The 16,142-nt window shown below is 51.5% G+C and overlaps 6 protein-coding genes across 6 annotated transcripts; 2 read left to right on the plus strand and 4 right to left on the minus strand.

Annotated features, from left to right (window-relative positions):
- Window positions 1-444: 444 nt before the first annotated feature.
- On the minus strand, window positions 445-3,031 carry atm1 (ATP-binding cassette Fe/S cluster precursor transporter ATM1; the record flags this gene model as incomplete). Its single annotated transcript, XM_056909022.1, has 7 exons — window positions 445-509; window positions 605-821; window positions 923-1,969; window positions 2,038-2,306; window positions 2,361-2,475; window positions 2,538-2,597; window positions 2,654-3,031. The coding sequence occupies 7 exons, from the start codon at window positions 3,029-3,031 to the stop codon at window positions 445-447; spliced, it is 2,151 nt and encodes a 716-aa protein (XP_056767640.1).
- Window positions 3,032-3,486: 455 nt separating this feature from the next.
- Window positions 3,487-5,025, plus strand: N7458_005641 (AIM24 family protein; the record flags this gene model as incomplete). The annotated part of the gene is made up of 7 exons (XM_056909023.1): window positions 3,487-3,658; window positions 3,733-3,851; window positions 3,919-3,990; window positions 4,047-4,217; window positions 4,279-4,397; window positions 4,453-4,672; window positions 4,732-5,025. 7 exons carry the CDS (start codon window positions 3,487-3,489, stop codon window positions 5,023-5,025), a joined length of 1,167 nt encoding a protein of 388 aa, XP_056767641.1.
- Window positions 5,026-5,283: 258 nt separating this feature from the next.
- Window positions 5,284-9,826, minus strand: N7458_005642 (VAC14 family protein; the record flags this gene model as incomplete). The annotated part of the gene is made up of 10 exons (XM_056909024.1): window positions 5,284-5,415; window positions 5,479-6,191; window positions 6,550-7,209; window positions 7,259-7,338; window positions 7,388-7,506; window positions 7,559-7,663; window positions 7,717-9,234; window positions 9,292-9,462; window positions 9,525-9,687; window positions 9,759-9,826. 10 exons carry the CDS (start codon window positions 9,824-9,826, stop codon window positions 5,284-5,286), a joined length of 3,729 nt encoding a protein of 1,242 aa, XP_056767642.1.
- Window positions 9,827-10,804: 978 nt separating this feature from the next.
- N7458_005643 (DNA-dependent ATPase RAD54) lies at window positions 10,805-13,390 on the minus strand (the record flags this gene model as incomplete). The annotated part of the gene is made up of 4 exons (XM_056909025.1): window positions 10,805-12,475; window positions 12,533-12,616; window positions 12,676-13,287; window positions 13,340-13,390. 4 exons carry the CDS (start codon window positions 13,388-13,390, stop codon window positions 10,805-10,807), a joined length of 2,418 nt encoding a protein of 805 aa, XP_056767643.1.
- A 76-nt stretch (window positions 13,391-13,466) lies between these two features.
- On the plus strand, window positions 13,467-14,756 carry N7458_005644 (uncharacterized protein; the record flags this gene model as incomplete). The annotated part of the gene is made up of 4 exons (XM_056909026.1): window positions 13,467-13,788; window positions 13,862-14,201; window positions 14,277-14,619; window positions 14,676-14,756. 4 exons carry the CDS (start codon window positions 13,467-13,469, stop codon window positions 14,748-14,750), a joined length of 1,080 nt encoding a protein of 359 aa, XP_056767644.1. The 3' UTR covers window positions 14,751-14,756.
- Window positions 14,757-15,206: 450 nt separating this feature from the next.
- On the minus strand, window positions 15,207-15,678 carry N7458_005645 (putative C2H2 finger domain protein; the record flags this gene model as incomplete). The annotated part of the gene is made up of 3 exons (XM_056909027.1): window positions 15,207-15,324; window positions 15,400-15,579; window positions 15,638-15,678. The coding sequence occupies 3 exons, from the start codon at window positions 15,676-15,678 to the stop codon at window positions 15,207-15,209; spliced, it is 339 nt and encodes a 112-aa protein (XP_056767645.1).
- Window positions 15,679-16,142: the final 464 nt, after the last annotated feature.

Genomic DNA, 16,142 nt, shown 5'->3' on the forward strand with positions numbered 1-16,142 from the left:
GAGAGAGAGCAGCTCCAGAGTGATTATTATTATTCTTTAGCGCCGAGTCTGGAGGGTCGCGTCCGAGCGTAAGTTAACTTGGTTAGCTTTAGGCCCTTAGCTAGGTTACTTGAGTTAACTAGTTTAACTATACAGACCGGTTAGTCAGGGGACTGGACTCGCACACTGGCCAGTGACTGGCGCTAACCAGCCACTAGTGAGCTAGTGTCTGCTGGGCCCGCCTTCTAGACCTTTCCTCGGTTCATTTTGACAATCTTGGTGACGGAGTACTTGGGCCGTGTTTCATGTTGAGTTCTCCTGGTTTATCGTGGCTGGTTCTCCGGACACTCTCTTATGTATCTGTCATCCACATGGCTATGGCGACATCCCGCATGCTGCATCGGGCGGCTTACGGCCATTGGGCTAGACCTCGCTGCAGACCATTAAATCTCTCACAGTGCCCCCTTACTCGATCTTCTTCTCGTCCGCCGGGGCCTCCTCCCCCTCGTGGGCCAGCGACAGTTCCTGGGCTAATACGCGGCATGTCAGCAATTGGCATCAGATTACAAGCAACCCCACTTCATCTTCCCCCGGGGTTGCTATTCGTGGAACCCAGAGCACGTACCATTCCAGAGCTCCGCATAGACGCCCTCCAGATCGAGTAACTCCCGGTGTGACCCCATCTCCGCCACATGGCCATCCTTGAGCACCAGGATCTGGTCACTATCATAGATCGTCCGCAGCCGGTGCGCGACAAACACGCTCGTGCGGCTCTTTTCTTTCAGAATGCTGTTGATGTTCTGCAGGAGCGCCTGTTCGGTGTAGGTGTCTAGGGCCGAGGTCTATCTCGTTTGTCCGGGCGGGGTCAGCCACATTACGCGTGCTGGGAAACTCCCAAATGGAACCACAAAACAACATAATAGAACAACAATCGTGTACGTACCGCTTCATCAAAGAACAACAGGTGAGGGTCCTTCAGCAACAGTCGCGAAATCGCCAGTCGCTGCTTCTCGCCGCCAGAGATCATCATGCCGCGCTCGCCGACCGCGGTCTCGTACCCCTCCGGCAGTCGCTCGATCAGCTCGCTGATGCGGGCGCGCTCGGCCGCATGGCGCACTTCTTCGTCCGTCGCATCGATCTGACCGTAGCGGATGTTGTGTGCGATGGTGTCGTTGAAGAGTGGTGTATCCTGGGGCACCACACCGATGGCCCGCCGGAGGCTGTCGAGGCTCACGTCGCGCACATCCTGACCATCAATCAAGATCCGACCGGACTGGGTGTCGTAGAAGCGGAAGAGTAGACGCAAGATAGTCGACTTGCCGCAGCCACTGGGACCCACGATGGCAAACTTGGAACCAGCGGGGATGGTGAACGTCACATTCTTCAGGATCGGACGGTCGGGGTGGTAGCCGAAAGTGACGTTCTCGAAGCGAATCTCGCCGCCGCGCTTCAACTCGAGTGGCTTCGCGTTGGGCTTCTCCTGAATAGTGACATTCACCTTTTGCAAGTTGAACAGGGTCTCCATGTCCAGTAGAGACTGGCGCAGTTCACGGTAGACCGAGCCCAGGAAATTGAGCGGCACAGAGAGCTGGAAAACCAGTTGGTTGACCATGACCAGGTCGCCGACCGTCAGGGTACCCGTGGCCACGCCGTCGGCTGCCAGATACATCATTGCGGCCAGCGCAGTGGAGAAGATCATGTTCTGGCCAGAGTTCAGCAAGGCCAGGGAGGTGGTGACTTTGATAGAGGCATCTTCGTAGTTCTTTAAAGCCTTGTCGTAGCGGGCAACTTCGAACTTCTCATTATTGAAGTACTTGACGGCCTCATAGTTGATCAGGGAATCTACAGCCACGGTAGCCCCGCGATTGTCGGCAGCATTGGCCTGTCGACGGAACTTGGTGCGCCAGGCGGTGGTGGTAATGGTGAATGCCGTGTATGCTACCATGGTAGTAGCTGTGATGGCGGCGAATTGGAGACCATATTGGTAGGTCTACAAAACGATTAGCAAGGGTTGGTGTCAAAATCGAACAAAAAAAAAAAAAAAAAAATGAGCCATACTAGAATACCACACACGAGCGAGATCTCAAGTGCCGTGGGCACCACATGGAACACCATGGATGTCAGCAAGAAGCTGATACCTTTCGTTCCACGATCAATGGCGCGTGTGAGACCACCTGTCTGGCGCGAGAGATGGAAGTTGAGATCCAGTCGGAGAAGGTGGTCAAAGACATTCCGGGCAACTCTGCGAATAGCCTTTTGGGCGACACTGGCGAAGACTGCATTACGCAGTTCTTGGAAGATAGTGGCTCCAATGCGGGTTGCGCCATCTATCGGATATTGTTAGAGGCATTTATCTCAGCTGGGAGCAGAGTGGTGCTTACAAGCTATGATCATGGAGCCCGCTACGGTGTATGCCGTTCCACCGAGGGTGGCGAAATCAACGTTCATGGAGTCGACAATGTTCTTAAAGTAGAAAGGAACCTCCACATTAAGAATCTGGAATCAAATATCGTTAATTCTCAAGGAAAGAAATGATAAGAGATCAGATGAAAACGCACCTTCGCACCCACAAGCAGTGAGAGTGCAGTTCCAACTCGAAGCTTGGTTCCCCAGTCATCCTACCATCTCGGTCAGCACTTCCGATAGTGTATATAGTTCCATTTCGAAGCAGTACCTTTGGCCACAAATACTTCGCCATCTCTCGCATGATAGCCCAGTCTGCCTTGCGCTGTTCCTTACTTGCGATAGTTGACTCACCCAACAAGTCTTTCTTCGGGGTATTCTTTGTCTCGCTACCGGCAGGTTTCTGGACACTAGCGGCATTGGCCAATTCGGCGGCAGTAGCAGTGGGTGTGGAGTTATTCCTTGCAGAGGTTGGGTCCTTGCCATCGGTCGATTGGTTCCGCCATGGACTGCCAGAGGTGAACACCCGCAACTGGATTCTGTGCTGCTGGATGCCATTCGGGCTTATCCACCGTGCCCGGCCGGCGAAGCTCGGATGTATGTACCGTGCTGTGCGCCAGCACGGAGATTGAGCCGCTCTGAGCAGCATGGCTGCTGGGTGAAGGAAATATGACCGCTAGAGGTGGTTCGGTGGAGAAATTGCGTTCACAGGAGCATAATGGAGCGCACGCGAGGGGAATGGCGTGCGCAGGTGTGCTTGCGATAGCTCGTGGAGGAGGCAACCTTGGGGGCCGCCGGCTTCGGAGAAAACTGTCAGCTTACACAAATGGGTATGGGGAAGGTCGAGGAGACAGACGATTGCCTGGAGCTGATATATAACAGGAAGAGCAATGAGACCAGCCCCGACTCAAACGAGTCCTTCCTTTATGCGCGTTGGTATTTGAGGTAAATGTCGCAATTGAATGCGGGCGTGGTGTACCTCCGCTCGCCGCACCAGCCGCAAGCTTCGGCGCCACGATTTCCCGGCTTGATTTCCCTTGCGAGCTCCAAATCTGACGTAAAGTCCTTCAGCACCACGCGGTCGTCGGTCTTTCTTCAGGAACAATGAGTCCAGCCCTCCAGCGAGGTGTCCGGACTCTGTCTTGGACTCGAGTTGTTCCTCGCGTTCACAGGCAGGCCAGATGTATTCAGATTCGCGCCGCGCCATCGGAAGAGCCAACCGTCAACGGCGACCATCTGCCCCTCGCGGGCACGCCTAGTTCCGCCGCATCGCGAGGTATGTCGAATTGACAAACTTTGATAAGCCATTGCTACTTGATTATGTGCTTAGCTGACAATTATGGTTGATAGATGCGCGCTTCGATGTCATCGGCGCCCCATATTCACTCCTCTCGGTATCACTTTCCGCTTCGCAGAACCTGTACACGCGCCGGGGAACATTGGTGGGATTGAGCGGCAAGGCGGATAATGTATGCAGTTCACTGTGATGGGTGATATACGATTGGATAATGCGCTGACAATTTGTGATTGCGATAGGTGGTTTCGACGTTGAGCGTCCTCGAACCCTTCCGCAGGGCCCCTCTGGGTGTGCCTTTCCTCTATCAGAAGGTATGAAACATTTACTTCCCGTGCTCTGGACAAGACAGTTGCTAAGGACTATGCAGGTCTCTTCCGCGAGCCCCGTCACAGCCCTCGTTTCCGTTCGATCGCCGACGACCTCGTTTGCGGTCGTGAATCTCAATGGCTCTGTGGATTGGATGGTTGCGCAGCGACGCGCTCTGCTGGCATGGACAGGCCGGTCCTTGTCCATCAAGCCAACTATCAACACTAACCTGGTTTGTGATACCCTCTGATCCGTGTGTGGCGAACAAATGGCTGATTCTAAATCACGTACAGAGCCTGGCTCATTGGGGTAGCTCTGCGGTCACCGGTAGAGGATTGATCGCGTTGGTAGGCCAGGGTCAGGTCTACTCCGTGGAATTGAAAGACGGCGAGCAATACGTCGCTCATCCTAGGTACGTGACGCCGACTCCGAGCCGAGCCACGTTGGATTGCTCTAACATGAAATAGCAACGTTGTCGCCTATACCATGTCCTCCAATCCCCCTCGTCCTTACCGCTTCAAATCCACAACTCTGAGCTTCCAGGTTCCCGGCCTGAAGACACTGCCACGCCTACTGCAGGGCAACAAGTTCATCCGAGATGTGTCCGACTCCAAGGCTTGGAAGAACACCATGAGCTTCCTCCACAAGATTCGGACATGGTCTCGGATGACCATTTGGGGAGATAGAGTATGATACTTACCACGTGATAATGCTTTGAAATACAGCAGCTAACAACGCACTTGTAGCTTTTCCTGCAATTCGATGGGCCTGCAACCATCCTCATGCAGTCTCGCGGGCCTCGTGTTAACGACATCCTCTCTGAGGGTCAAGTCAATGAAATCGCTGATGCTCCGCGGGGAATCACCAGTTCGGCCCCGCAGGAGTCTATCAAGCTAACACCCTCGGAGGCAGAGATCTCTCACTCGGTCGAGAACTTGAACCAGGAGCTTCGGGGAATTCGCCAGAGCGTTGCAGAGATCCGAAAGGACGGCTCCGTCGAGATCAAGGAAGTCGGCCGGACGAATCCTAAGGACGCATAAGGGCGTGCTATATCGCCCTGTCTCTCTTCGCACTAGAGGTGGTTTTCTTCGGGAACTGTTTACTTTGCATCTTGTACAACATTTTGGGCGTATTGAAATCACAGCTGCGGTCACTCAAATCAATTTTCTTTTCTGTCAAGATAAACTACCATCGACATATTACACAAATGCTTTGTGTCTTGGCATCTTGCAAAGCTCGAGCTCTATCTAGACTTTCTAGGCGCAAACCAGTAAATAGCATAATCCGGCCCCTCATCCCTAGCCATCTGTCCCTCTGACCACAATCTGAACATGTCCGAAATGTGCTTGAAATCTCGCAATATCTTCCGGACTGACGTGCGCTGTCGACGTTGTGTTAAGGGTAATCTTCTTCAGACAGGGAAACATCGTCTAGATAGATAGTCAGGCGATGTCAACGCAATTTTCCAAGACACGTATGTTCAAAGAACCAACCTTCAACCGCTTCGCTAGTCGTATCCGCATCTTTCGATCGGACAGAGCACCTCCCTTGCTGTCATCGCCAACCGTAACGTCAATAGTAAGATTCTCAAGCATACGGCCCTTAATATCAGGCAAGGAGAGTAATCGTTGTCCGGACCGAATATCGAGCCTTGCAAAGCGTAAGCGAGGGAAAGACAATCTCTTAAGAATTCGATTCTCCTTGGAACTGTTTTGAACATCATTTTCAAAGGAAAGTGCCACCACAAAATTGGCGTATATCTGTTTGCGGGCACGAGGGAGCTCTTGAAGTGCCTGGAGCTTAGAATAAGGCTGTGGAGTCCACCAGAGATACCGCATGGCTTCGTAGAACCATAGGTTGTTGACTCGTGCGTAGCGGGCGAATCGAGTCTTTGAGAATGTCTGATTGTATGCCCAATGGTCTTTTTTGTACCCGCCTGCGTCCCATTTTAGGATTTCGGAGACGAGTTCTGGCATGGAAAGCACGCGTTGTGAAGCTGACAGAGCTGAGTATTCATGTGCAGCTTGGTGAACTGGGTGTGGGATAGGTCGGAAGTACTTCTTAGAGGGGCGAAGAAGGAGGTGGGTTAGGTACAATGTTCTATGGATGGAACGGATAATCCAGTGGGAGGGATACAATGCACTGAGCAAGATGAAGGACAGGAGGGTGAAAATATGTAGCCATATTGAGAAGTAGATCATCTTGACTATCAAATGTCGTTAGGAATTATGCGGAAATCCGATGCCTCGCTCAGTGGTCACGGGTATTTGATGCTTATGGTGGCAGAGAGGGCGGGACAAAGATGTAATGACTGATGTTAAGAAAGTGTGAATGGCAAAGAGATGCAAGTGCCGTGAAGTTTAACGCCATGAAATTGGTACACCTACGGCATTACTTCAAACTGGTGAGAGAATTCCAGGACACGATGTATTGCAGTAGGTCTGCAGGGACAAAAGACGATGGGTATCTTTGCTAAACCACCGCCAACCGAGCAAAAAGGCTAAGTACACGGACAAAGAAATTATTCGCGGCCCCTCATCTTTTCGACTTGCGTCCCCCAATACCCAGCCTTCCCAGATTGGGCAGACTCGACTTGTGTTTATGTGCAGAGCCGAGAAGAGACGTAGAGCTGGTGGCTCTGGCGTCCGGCGCTCCACGGTTCCCACTCACACCTATGCTAGCGGTTCCAGACACCTGGCCAATCCCGACGCCCATTGGATTTACCATGCCTGTACGCGGAGCGTCAGGTAGACCCGATCGATCTCGTGTTCGATCAACGGTCGCTGCAGAGAGCGCGGCAGTCAACGAGGGATTCTGCAAGATGTCTGTTGGATCCAGCGAGTGGCGCTGCGCAGCCTGCGCGCGGCGCGCTCGTTCCTGGACAGCCTTGAATTTATCAAGAAGCTCGGTCCATCGGATATCGTCACGACTCTTGCCGCGCGTGCCGGAGGCACGGTCAAAGGATGACGCGGTTTGGGAGGTGCTATTGGGACTCATGAGTACGTGCGGCCTTTTTTGGGGAGGACTGCTTCCTGTCTTGGCATTGAGGGTTCCATTTGCGTACCTGCGGGGACCACCATGGAGGAAACCGATGTTGCTGACACTGTTCAGCCGGTTTTTAAGGGCGGCAAAGGCGGAGCTCTGGGGGAGGAGCATGAGGACGCCGTAGAGGCATTTGTACAGGTAGGGATATTTTTCGGGTTCGAGGAGTTGGAGACGTAGGTCTGGAAGATGTATTAGCCAAGAGCTTTCGTACCAGGAAAGATACCATACATGTGAACACGGGGGATTCGAGCAGTTGCACCAGTTTGTCGATCTGGATCAGCATATTGACTGTCATTTCAAGCTCGGCACTGTGGATGTTAGAACTGGCAGTCAACACTTCAACGACGAGCCACTCACAATATTTGCAAAAGATTGTAGGCCTGCTCATAGGCCTGAGCGAGAAGACATAGAGAAAAGGTGGACACAGCATTGTGACACCAAGAACGGAATAGGGCAACGAAAAACATTTGTCCTTCCTAGAGAGACAGTCAGTGTCTGAAAGAAACCATGGCATTACTGGTAACATACCCTCGTGTCAAGATTCCTCAAGCGCTTCCTCATATCTGACAATTCAGGTGCAGTGATAAGATTATTGTTCAAATTCTGTACCATAATGCTGGCAAATTCAAGATCCTAGTCAAGTAGTATTAGTACGAACCCCGACAGATTCGACATGCATAACATACCTCTTCCTTTTCGAGGCAATCCGCCAAAGTCCGATAGATACGCTCAGGGCTCAGATTCAGACATAATTGCCGGATTATCAAATTACCCCGAACTTCCAACAGGTGTCGATCAGTAGAGAAGAGCTGTAGCAGATTCACCATAAACGAAGTGAAGTAGCTATCCTCGCTGTTCCTTGAGATCTGAGACAACAGTTGCAAGTCCTTGGTCACCACTGCTTCTGCAGGGTCGGAGAGGGTTTTCAACAGAGCTGGGAACGTCCCGTCGTTGAATGCAACCACTTTCCGTGGGGCTTTCCGGTGTAACATGATCAGCCACGAAAGAGCAGCTACCCGTGTGGCTTCGTTTTCATTCAAGAATTGCAAAGTCAGCGAGTTCACCGCTGCAGCATAATCAAGATCAGCTGGCTGCGCAGGTACCGAAACGATACTACTCCGCGGTGTCGGGGCCCGAGAAGACTCTTGCGTTGCTCTCCTCGAATCGGGGTTGGAGATTTCTGAAGGCTTCCTGTCTATGCTCTCTTTGCTCGGCGCCGTCGAGGGAACCTTGGATGCGGCTTGAGCGTAGTCATCGGGAAGGTCATCTGAAAGAGAGTAAATGTATTCGAGCAGGGACTTGTTGACTCGGTTCGCTGCTTGCCGCACCGAGTCCGAACCACTTGACATCGCCGGAAGTACTTGAGTCAGCAGCCTCGGGACAAAAGGGAGGATATCCTCAGGGCTAATCTCAAAGAACGCATCGATCCAGCGAAGTGCAGTCAATTGCATCTCCTCCTCTATATAGCTGTTAGCTTCGCGGCTGGTAGACCCGGAAACGAGGGCATGTTTACCGAATGAGGTATCGACGAAGCTGACCAGAATTTCCAGGATCTTTGGGTAGTCGATGTGAACGTCTTGCCCTGGGATCCAGTCGCCATCAGCCTGAATAGCGTCCTCGTCAAATAGTGAGTCGGATGCGGAGTCTTCCACGGCAATGTCATCCTTCTCGCCATCATCGGCGCCGGCGGTTTCGAGTGTCTGCTCGGTCTTGACGCTCACGGTGTCACTAGCATTGGAGCGTCTGCGACTTTCTTGTCCTTTTCGACTTTCTTCGATTCCTTTCTTCAAACGGGTGATTCTTTTGATCTCCGAGAGAAACCTGTCCAGAAGGCCCTGTGTGGCTACGTTGACATCTTTGTGAGGTCCACCTAGAAACTTGATCAATCCCTCCAAGAACTCGGGCAAGAAGGTGACCAGCTCAAGGTCTGGGATAGTATCAAGTAATGTCAACCAAGATACCAAGAAGTTGCGAGTGTAGGGCCCAATCACATGGATTCGTTCCTTGAGTAAAGGTATGAATTTGGCGAGGGAGAATGCGGTAGGGGGTTCGGTGTCATGCGCGTCGTCTGAATCGGCCGTCTCCTTTTCTGACAGCTGTAGCACAGAGACATATGAAGATGCAGACTCGGCCACGATGTCCTTTACCAGTCGATCGAGAAGCTCCGCACCATTCTTCACGGAAAGCTCTGAATCAGAAGCGAGCTATAGGCGCATGTTAGTACAGCTTCATACGCTACTCTTAATCCCAGTTGTTCTCACCTTGGCCAACGCATCGAATATCTCATTAAAGAAGAGCAGAACCTCTCCCTTAGCTACCTTAGCGATGTTGTACATGCTCTCGCAAGCGTAATAGCGGACTCGCGCATCTTGGTCGGTAAAGCAAGCTAGAACGGGAGGAACGATCTCTTTCAAGTACGGCGCAACACCTTCCTATAAATTCAACATGTCAGCCCAGACTCCCAAAAGCATTTCTTTTGTGTCCGAAGTCTCACAGATCCCAGCGCGATCGAGGCAGCCGCCAATCCGATCAGACCGCCATTCCTGGCATGAGGTTGGTGCACAGCGTATGCATAGTCGTGGCAAAGCTGTTCGACGATCTTCGCAATCTTTTCTTGTTCTCCTCTGAAAACGGCATCTCGAACGATTTTCTCTAGCCTGAAGAAGTGTCGCGTGTTAGCGGGAGGTGACATGGCACGACTCTCCCAATTTCCAGAGGAAGCACGTACTCTAGAGCTCCCTGCTTCCTCTTGTCGTAGAGCTTGTCGTTGAGCAACCGCTGTATTGAATGATCCATCGCTCCTACGGACGGAGAGGATAGCTGTTTCAAGCTGCGGCTAGGCAGTGATCATGATGGAAAGAATCACGTCGGTCGGGGTCAGTTCGCAAGCTCGTAGGCGGGGACCACTTCGAAGATTGTCGGATCAGTAAAGTACTCCGGTCTGGAGTTGTTTTATCCAGGCAGAGCCTCGTTGATTGCACTCACAAGCTCGAGGGTGGGGGAAGAAGATGCGTTGTCAACGTGGAGATGGAGGAGTCCAAGCGCGGTGTGACGTATGTCAGCAACGGGCCTGGACTCGGCCCGAGATTTAGTTGCACCCAGCACGTCTGCTTATGCTGTCTGCTCAAAACACTTGCATGAAATAGCTAACAAAAGGACGTGAAAAGATTTGGGCAAATTGAAAGGACAAACTTTCTTTCTTTGTTCTCAACTTTTATGGCAGCTCCTCATAGACTTCATCACGGATCGACTCATATTGCAGTCCAATTTAATGGCACTTTCGGCGTCAGGCACGCATGCAGCCAGCGGCTCCCTCGCTTCGCTCCTTGAACCAACCAGCGAGAGGGTTAAAGAGTTTAACATGTTTTAAGAGAAATACTAAGATATAAGCGTGTTGAATTTTAAGGAATTGAGTTTGGTAAACAAAATTGTGCAATTAGTCTCTGAAACTCCGTTCAAGCATGGGCACCGAGGAATTCGAAAACACCTCTTTTGAATTGTACAACAGGCATGGTATGGCTTCGATGTGGACTTAATTAGTACCATAATGACTCGTGTAACAGTCCAACTTCACGGTTACAATCAGTGTCTTCAAGTTCTTCCAATCGTAAAGCTTCATGAGGTTAAGGGTACAGTAAGGGTCAAACAGCAATCTCCTTGTCACACAGGTCAAAAAGTAGTTTCACGAGAGCTTCTATTTAGTAATCGCTTCATGCCAAAATATCCAGTAAACGACGCCATTCGCCGCATCAAGATCAGAGCAGTCAAAATCTATCAATGACTAATGTACTGGAACACCGCCGAGACATCCTTTTCGCTGGTTTCCTGTCGAATAAGCAGATCCTGGATCTTAGCCAGCAGGCCCTTCTCTCCATTATTGACAAAATGGTTCCAAGAGCTTGTATCACCGTAGAGCATGGCAGGGGCCTTGACAAATTGTGTGCCGTCCTCGCGGCAGCGCTTACACTTGAATGTGTCATGTGTATCGCTGCGAGTCTCGGGCTTGAACTGGAACAACTCTCGGAGCGACTCAAGAGAGAAGTGGCGCTCCACGTCTTCTGCTGAATCGACGACGCAGGATGAGAGTGACTGCTTGTGTGATTGACGCTGGAAAATCTTCTCCTCGATTGATCCCGTGGCAATGAATCGATAAACGAAGCAGTCTTTCTTTTGGCCATCACGCCAGACACGAGCCAGCGCTTGTTGATCGGCAGCCGGATTCCAATCAGGATCGAACAGGACAAGCCGGTTGGCACCAATGAGGTTGAGACCACATCCACCAGCCTTACTGCTGAGAAGGAAGATAAACTCTTCGCCGTTCGGGTCGTTGAACTTGTCCACCAGCTTCGTTCGCTTCTTGATGTTCATTGTTCCATCCAGCCGCAGACAGCCATAAGCACGAGATCTGCAAAGCCTCTCGAACAGATCAAGAGTCTGGGTGTAATTGCTGATGAGAACGATCTTATCATTGGTGTCTTGACGGATTCGTGCAAGCATGCGATCGAGTACCATCATTTTTCCAGAGTACCAGCTCTTGATGTCTCTGTCTCGACCACGGGCCTCGGGGGGTGTAAAGTCTTCGGGGAATGTGTATTCACATCCTGGAAGATCTTCTGCCAAATTCAGAAGATCCGGGTGATTGCAAAGCTTCTTCAAAATGCCGATAGCCTTCAAAGGCTGACTACCTTTTCCTCGTAACAGACTTCGGATATCGGGGCTCTGAATGAAGTGGTTGTAGAGATCCAATTGGAACTGTGACATGTTACAGAACACTACGTGTTCGTACTTGACAGGCAAATATTTCGATAGAATGTCGTTTGTTCGTCGGATGATGAATTTGTTCACGATTCCCGAAAGCTCCCGTAGGCGTTCATCGCCCAGCTTCCGGTTTTCTTCTGTGCCGGCGGCATCTCGGCCTCGGAGAATAGGGAGTTCAAATCTCTTGCGGAACTCAGCCTGCGAGCCCAGCAGGTTGGGATTGGCAAAGTGAAGCAAAGCAAAGTATTCCGACAGGTCGTTCTGGATAGGCGTTCCAGAAAGAATAACACGCCGGTTGACGTTAAGGCTGTTCAGAGCCATCCATGTCAAACTCTCCTTATTCTTGAGTCGATGGCCCTCGTCACACAGAAGCAATCCGATCGGCGTGTCCTTGAGAGCATCGACATACATGCGAAGCGTTTCGTAGGACACAATAAGTACAGGTCTAACAACACTTCTACCTGATGCAATTGCCCACTGCTTGATCTGCTGAGTAAGTTCAGCCTTGGAGGCCTTTCCATCAATGGCAAAGGGGGTGGTAGCATCTTTGCCCAGCCATTTGGTTAACTCGTTCGCCCAGTTGCCGACCAAACTTGATGGGCAGGCAATAACACATTTCTGAATGGTTGTTCTTCCCGCCTCCGGATCCTGTTTGAGTAATGTCCACATCAATGAGATGCATTGCAACTGGACAAAAACATTAGTCGAAATACTTTCACATAGAGCTCGTTCTCTGCTGCATACCGTCTTTCCTAATCCCATGCCATCTGCCATGATGCAACCATTGGCGTTCTTATCAATCAGGCCTGTCGTACATCGATACAAAAACTGTCGAGCGAGCAATGTCAGTCGTTGGTTCCGGCGACGTAAGAACTCGTGAACAATACCTTAACTCCCTCCACTTGATGTGGTCGGAGAATCTTCGCCAACCTCGGGTCAATAACAACAGGCACCTTTGGCCTCCCTTCCACCTTCTTTTTGATGCCCAAAATATCTGCTAAACTTTTATGTACCAATGGCTCATCCAATTTGGCCTCACCCGGTTCCTTGGGTGCTTCCGAGTCTTTAGGCTTCGGCTCTTCGGGGACATCATCAACCGTTGGGTCATATAACACAATTGCAAACTCTCCGCTGGGGTCATGCAGTGGCTTAGCGACAAAGGTTGCACCTTGTCGCATACCCAAAGTAGGAGCAGCTCGTCCAGCATTGTATTCGCCCGTGTCCTTGTTAAGCAACGGGATCTGAAACCTCTGCCTGAAGGCGGTATCTTTGTCCTTGGGTTTGAACACTGGGAATTTGTTCACTTCTCGGGTCGCCAATGCGAGTCGATCGTCATTTGTGTATGCCTTCTCTGCTCCATCCTCGACACTGCCATCTGCGTCTGCATAGTTGACCTTGCGTCTCTTTCTTGCTGGCTTTTCCGAAGCTCGAGTAGGGGTTGCAGATCCTGGGCATTTGAATGGTTTGGAAAGGCGATCGAGAGCGTTCACGGATCTGGGCTGTAAGGGTGTCTTGACACCGCCGTCTGCCGGGGCTGGCCGAGGTCGATACCTTGATAGATGTAAGTAAAGCCTTCAGGATATCTAGAAGGGAAATTTTCATACATTTGAGCGATAACAAGACAAATTCAGAGTCTCAATGAGATGCAACTGTACAAATCCCCCCTGTCCAAAAGAAAATGGTCGTTGTTGAAGTGGTTGCCACCGACGCGTTCCTGCCTCGCGTCTGCCTGCAACACCAAAGTGCCGCGGCCCCACGTGACCTCCGGGTCACCCCGCCATGGAAAGCTGGGGAGATTGGCAAGCGGGACTGCACATTCGTCACATATCGAGGCTCAATGTCATCGGATTTCTGGGCTGGCTACCTTAGCGGTGCCCTAGGGATTATAATTGGGAATCCGCTAGATGTGATCAAGGTCCGACTGCAGGCAGGCCATTCAAGAGATGCATCTGCCCAATCACAACTGAGCCGCTTCGAGAAAGCGAGCTCACTCGTACGAGGTTTGTGAGACTTTGATATCATTCATTCGTTTTGTTACGAGTTGACGAAGAGCTGTGTTGATTGCGGTAACAGGCGCGGCTGCTCCAATTCTGGGATATGGAGCCCTCAATGCGCTGCTCTTCGTGGCCTACAATCGGTCATTGATGGCTATGGACAGCAGCATTACAGACCCCACGAACCCTGGTGGTGTGCCTGTATATAAGATCTGGATTGCTGGTGCCGCAGGCGGTCTTGCCAGCTGGACGATTTCCTCTCCGACGGAGTTCATCAAGTGCAGAGCACAGCTGGACTCGCGCCCAGAGGTGTCGTCCTGGACAGTTGCGAAGGATATATATCGTAATCGAGGCTGGAGGGGCCTTTACTACGGAGGAGCGATTACCAGTGCACGAGATTCAATTGGTTATGGTTTTTAGTATGAAAGGCCTTGTCCCCCGCGTCCCACATTGTATGTGGAGATATATATTCGCTGACATGCGATCACCCTTAGTTTCTGGTCATATGAGCTTTGCAAACGCTTTATCACAGCTGAGAATGAAACGCCTCACCAGGCTGCTATGAAGATTCTCCTCTGCGGTGGCATTGCTGGCATTGTCACTTGGGGTTCGGTCTTCCCACTGGACATGGTCAAGACAAGACTGCAGGCGCAAACGATGGCTGACCATTCTTTTGCACATACACCCAACGAGAACCAAAACCTTCTACGGCAGCCCCGGGCGACGCTGAATTCCTTCCAGATGGCCCGAGAGGTCTACCGGGCCGAGGGCATGGGCGCCTTTTATCGGGGCCTCGGGATCTGCAGCATTCGAGCGTTTATTGTGAACGCTGTTCAGGTAAGTAGTGATATGTGCAGTACTTTTGGAACAGTTCAAGGCTAATAGAAGTGCAGTGGGCTTGCTACGAATGGCTAATGAAGAGCTTCAACAATGCGAGTGTGCCTGTGCCAGTCACGGATCATATATAGATGTGTACAGGAAGGAGTACGGAGTACGGAGTCCAAAAACCAGACAGCGGGAGGAGCCAAGCAATGAATATAGACCGGAAACCCAATTGCGGTTAGCTTTATTTGGTATTGAGGGATTTCTATTGCGGAGGATTGCTTGTAAGGGGGGATAAATTTCGCCCTGATGTCCGTAGCCCGTGGGGACTACCGAGAACCGGCGATTTCAAACCGTGGGCCCGCAAACCGGCTGAGCGGTAGACCGCCGAGAACCGGCAATATCAAGAAATGCCTCACGTGAGTATCCACCAAACATGCAGGAAAATCAGAGTCGCGCGTTTGTGGACATGAGAATCGTAACATTATCGACGTCAATACTTTTGGGGACTTTTGAATGCTTGAATCCAGACCAAGCGAGAGGACAGCCAGGAAAAATGGCGTGTCCCTGACGGTTTTTGTGGTGGCAACTCGAGGTCCAGCTCAGTCTTTCATTTCCACGTTGTCGTCCTCCGATCGCTTAACGTTGTCTGCAACTCCCAATCCAACGGCAGCTTCGGCGATCTTCTGGCTGTGAGGCTCTTCGCGCAGGATACGGACTCTGTGGGTGAAGATCGGCTGGTCAGCGAGGTTGCTCAAGAAAGGACATATCGGCAAACGGGATGTGAAGGCTCACCTGCGCTTGTGGTTCTTGCCCTTGGTGTGCGCCTTCAGGTTGTACTCGCTCTCAAACCATTTCGAGCATTCGGTGCAATAGTGCTGTCCCAAGCCAGGCAGATCCTCTGCATCCTTGGTCGCCTTGTACTGCGAGAGATGGTGAGGCGAATCGATGTCGGCGAGGACCTGGTCGTAGTCTCTGCGCAGAGGGTTAGCACCCCTGTTATGGGTATCAGACTGTAGTTGAAGGATTGTACCTCGTGCGACGCTTGTTCTTGACTCTTCTGAGAGCACCCATCTTGTGTTAGGCCCGGCTTTCGTTCCGCGCTGCTAGTATCGAAAAATGAAGACGAAGAAAAAAAGGCTGTTATCGCCGATTCCGGAGTAATACTCGGGCGGAGTGGAGCACGGGGAGGAGCTGGGACGAGACAATGGACGAGGTTTTGGAGTGAAATTTCCGCGCCGGTTTGTGGGCCGTGAAAGCATTTCGAAACGCCTCGGGTCTGATTGGCGGCCGACCACGCTGGCCGCAGCGGGCGGGAGCAGCAGTCGGCACGCCTCGGCTCGTTCGGTTTCGTCACCGGCTCACGGGGCATGGTATGGCTGGTAAGATTGGTATTTTATGACGTTTGCATCGCGGCATGTTGCTCCGGGGCTTGTTGCGGGCCAACCTCTAAGGAGCAACGGCCTGTGCTGCTTGAGATTATGATATGAAATATTATATTCGATACTAATGAGTGGTGATGCTCTAGCATGTTTCCA

The sequence above is a fragment of the Penicillium daleae genome (assembly GCF_028827525.1).
Source record: "Penicillium daleae strain IBT 16125 chromosome Unknown utg000005l_segment0_segment0, whole genome shotgun sequence".
Classification (NCBI taxonomy): domain Eukaryota; kingdom Fungi; phylum Ascomycota; class Eurotiomycetes; order Eurotiales; family Aspergillaceae; genus Penicillium; species Penicillium daleae.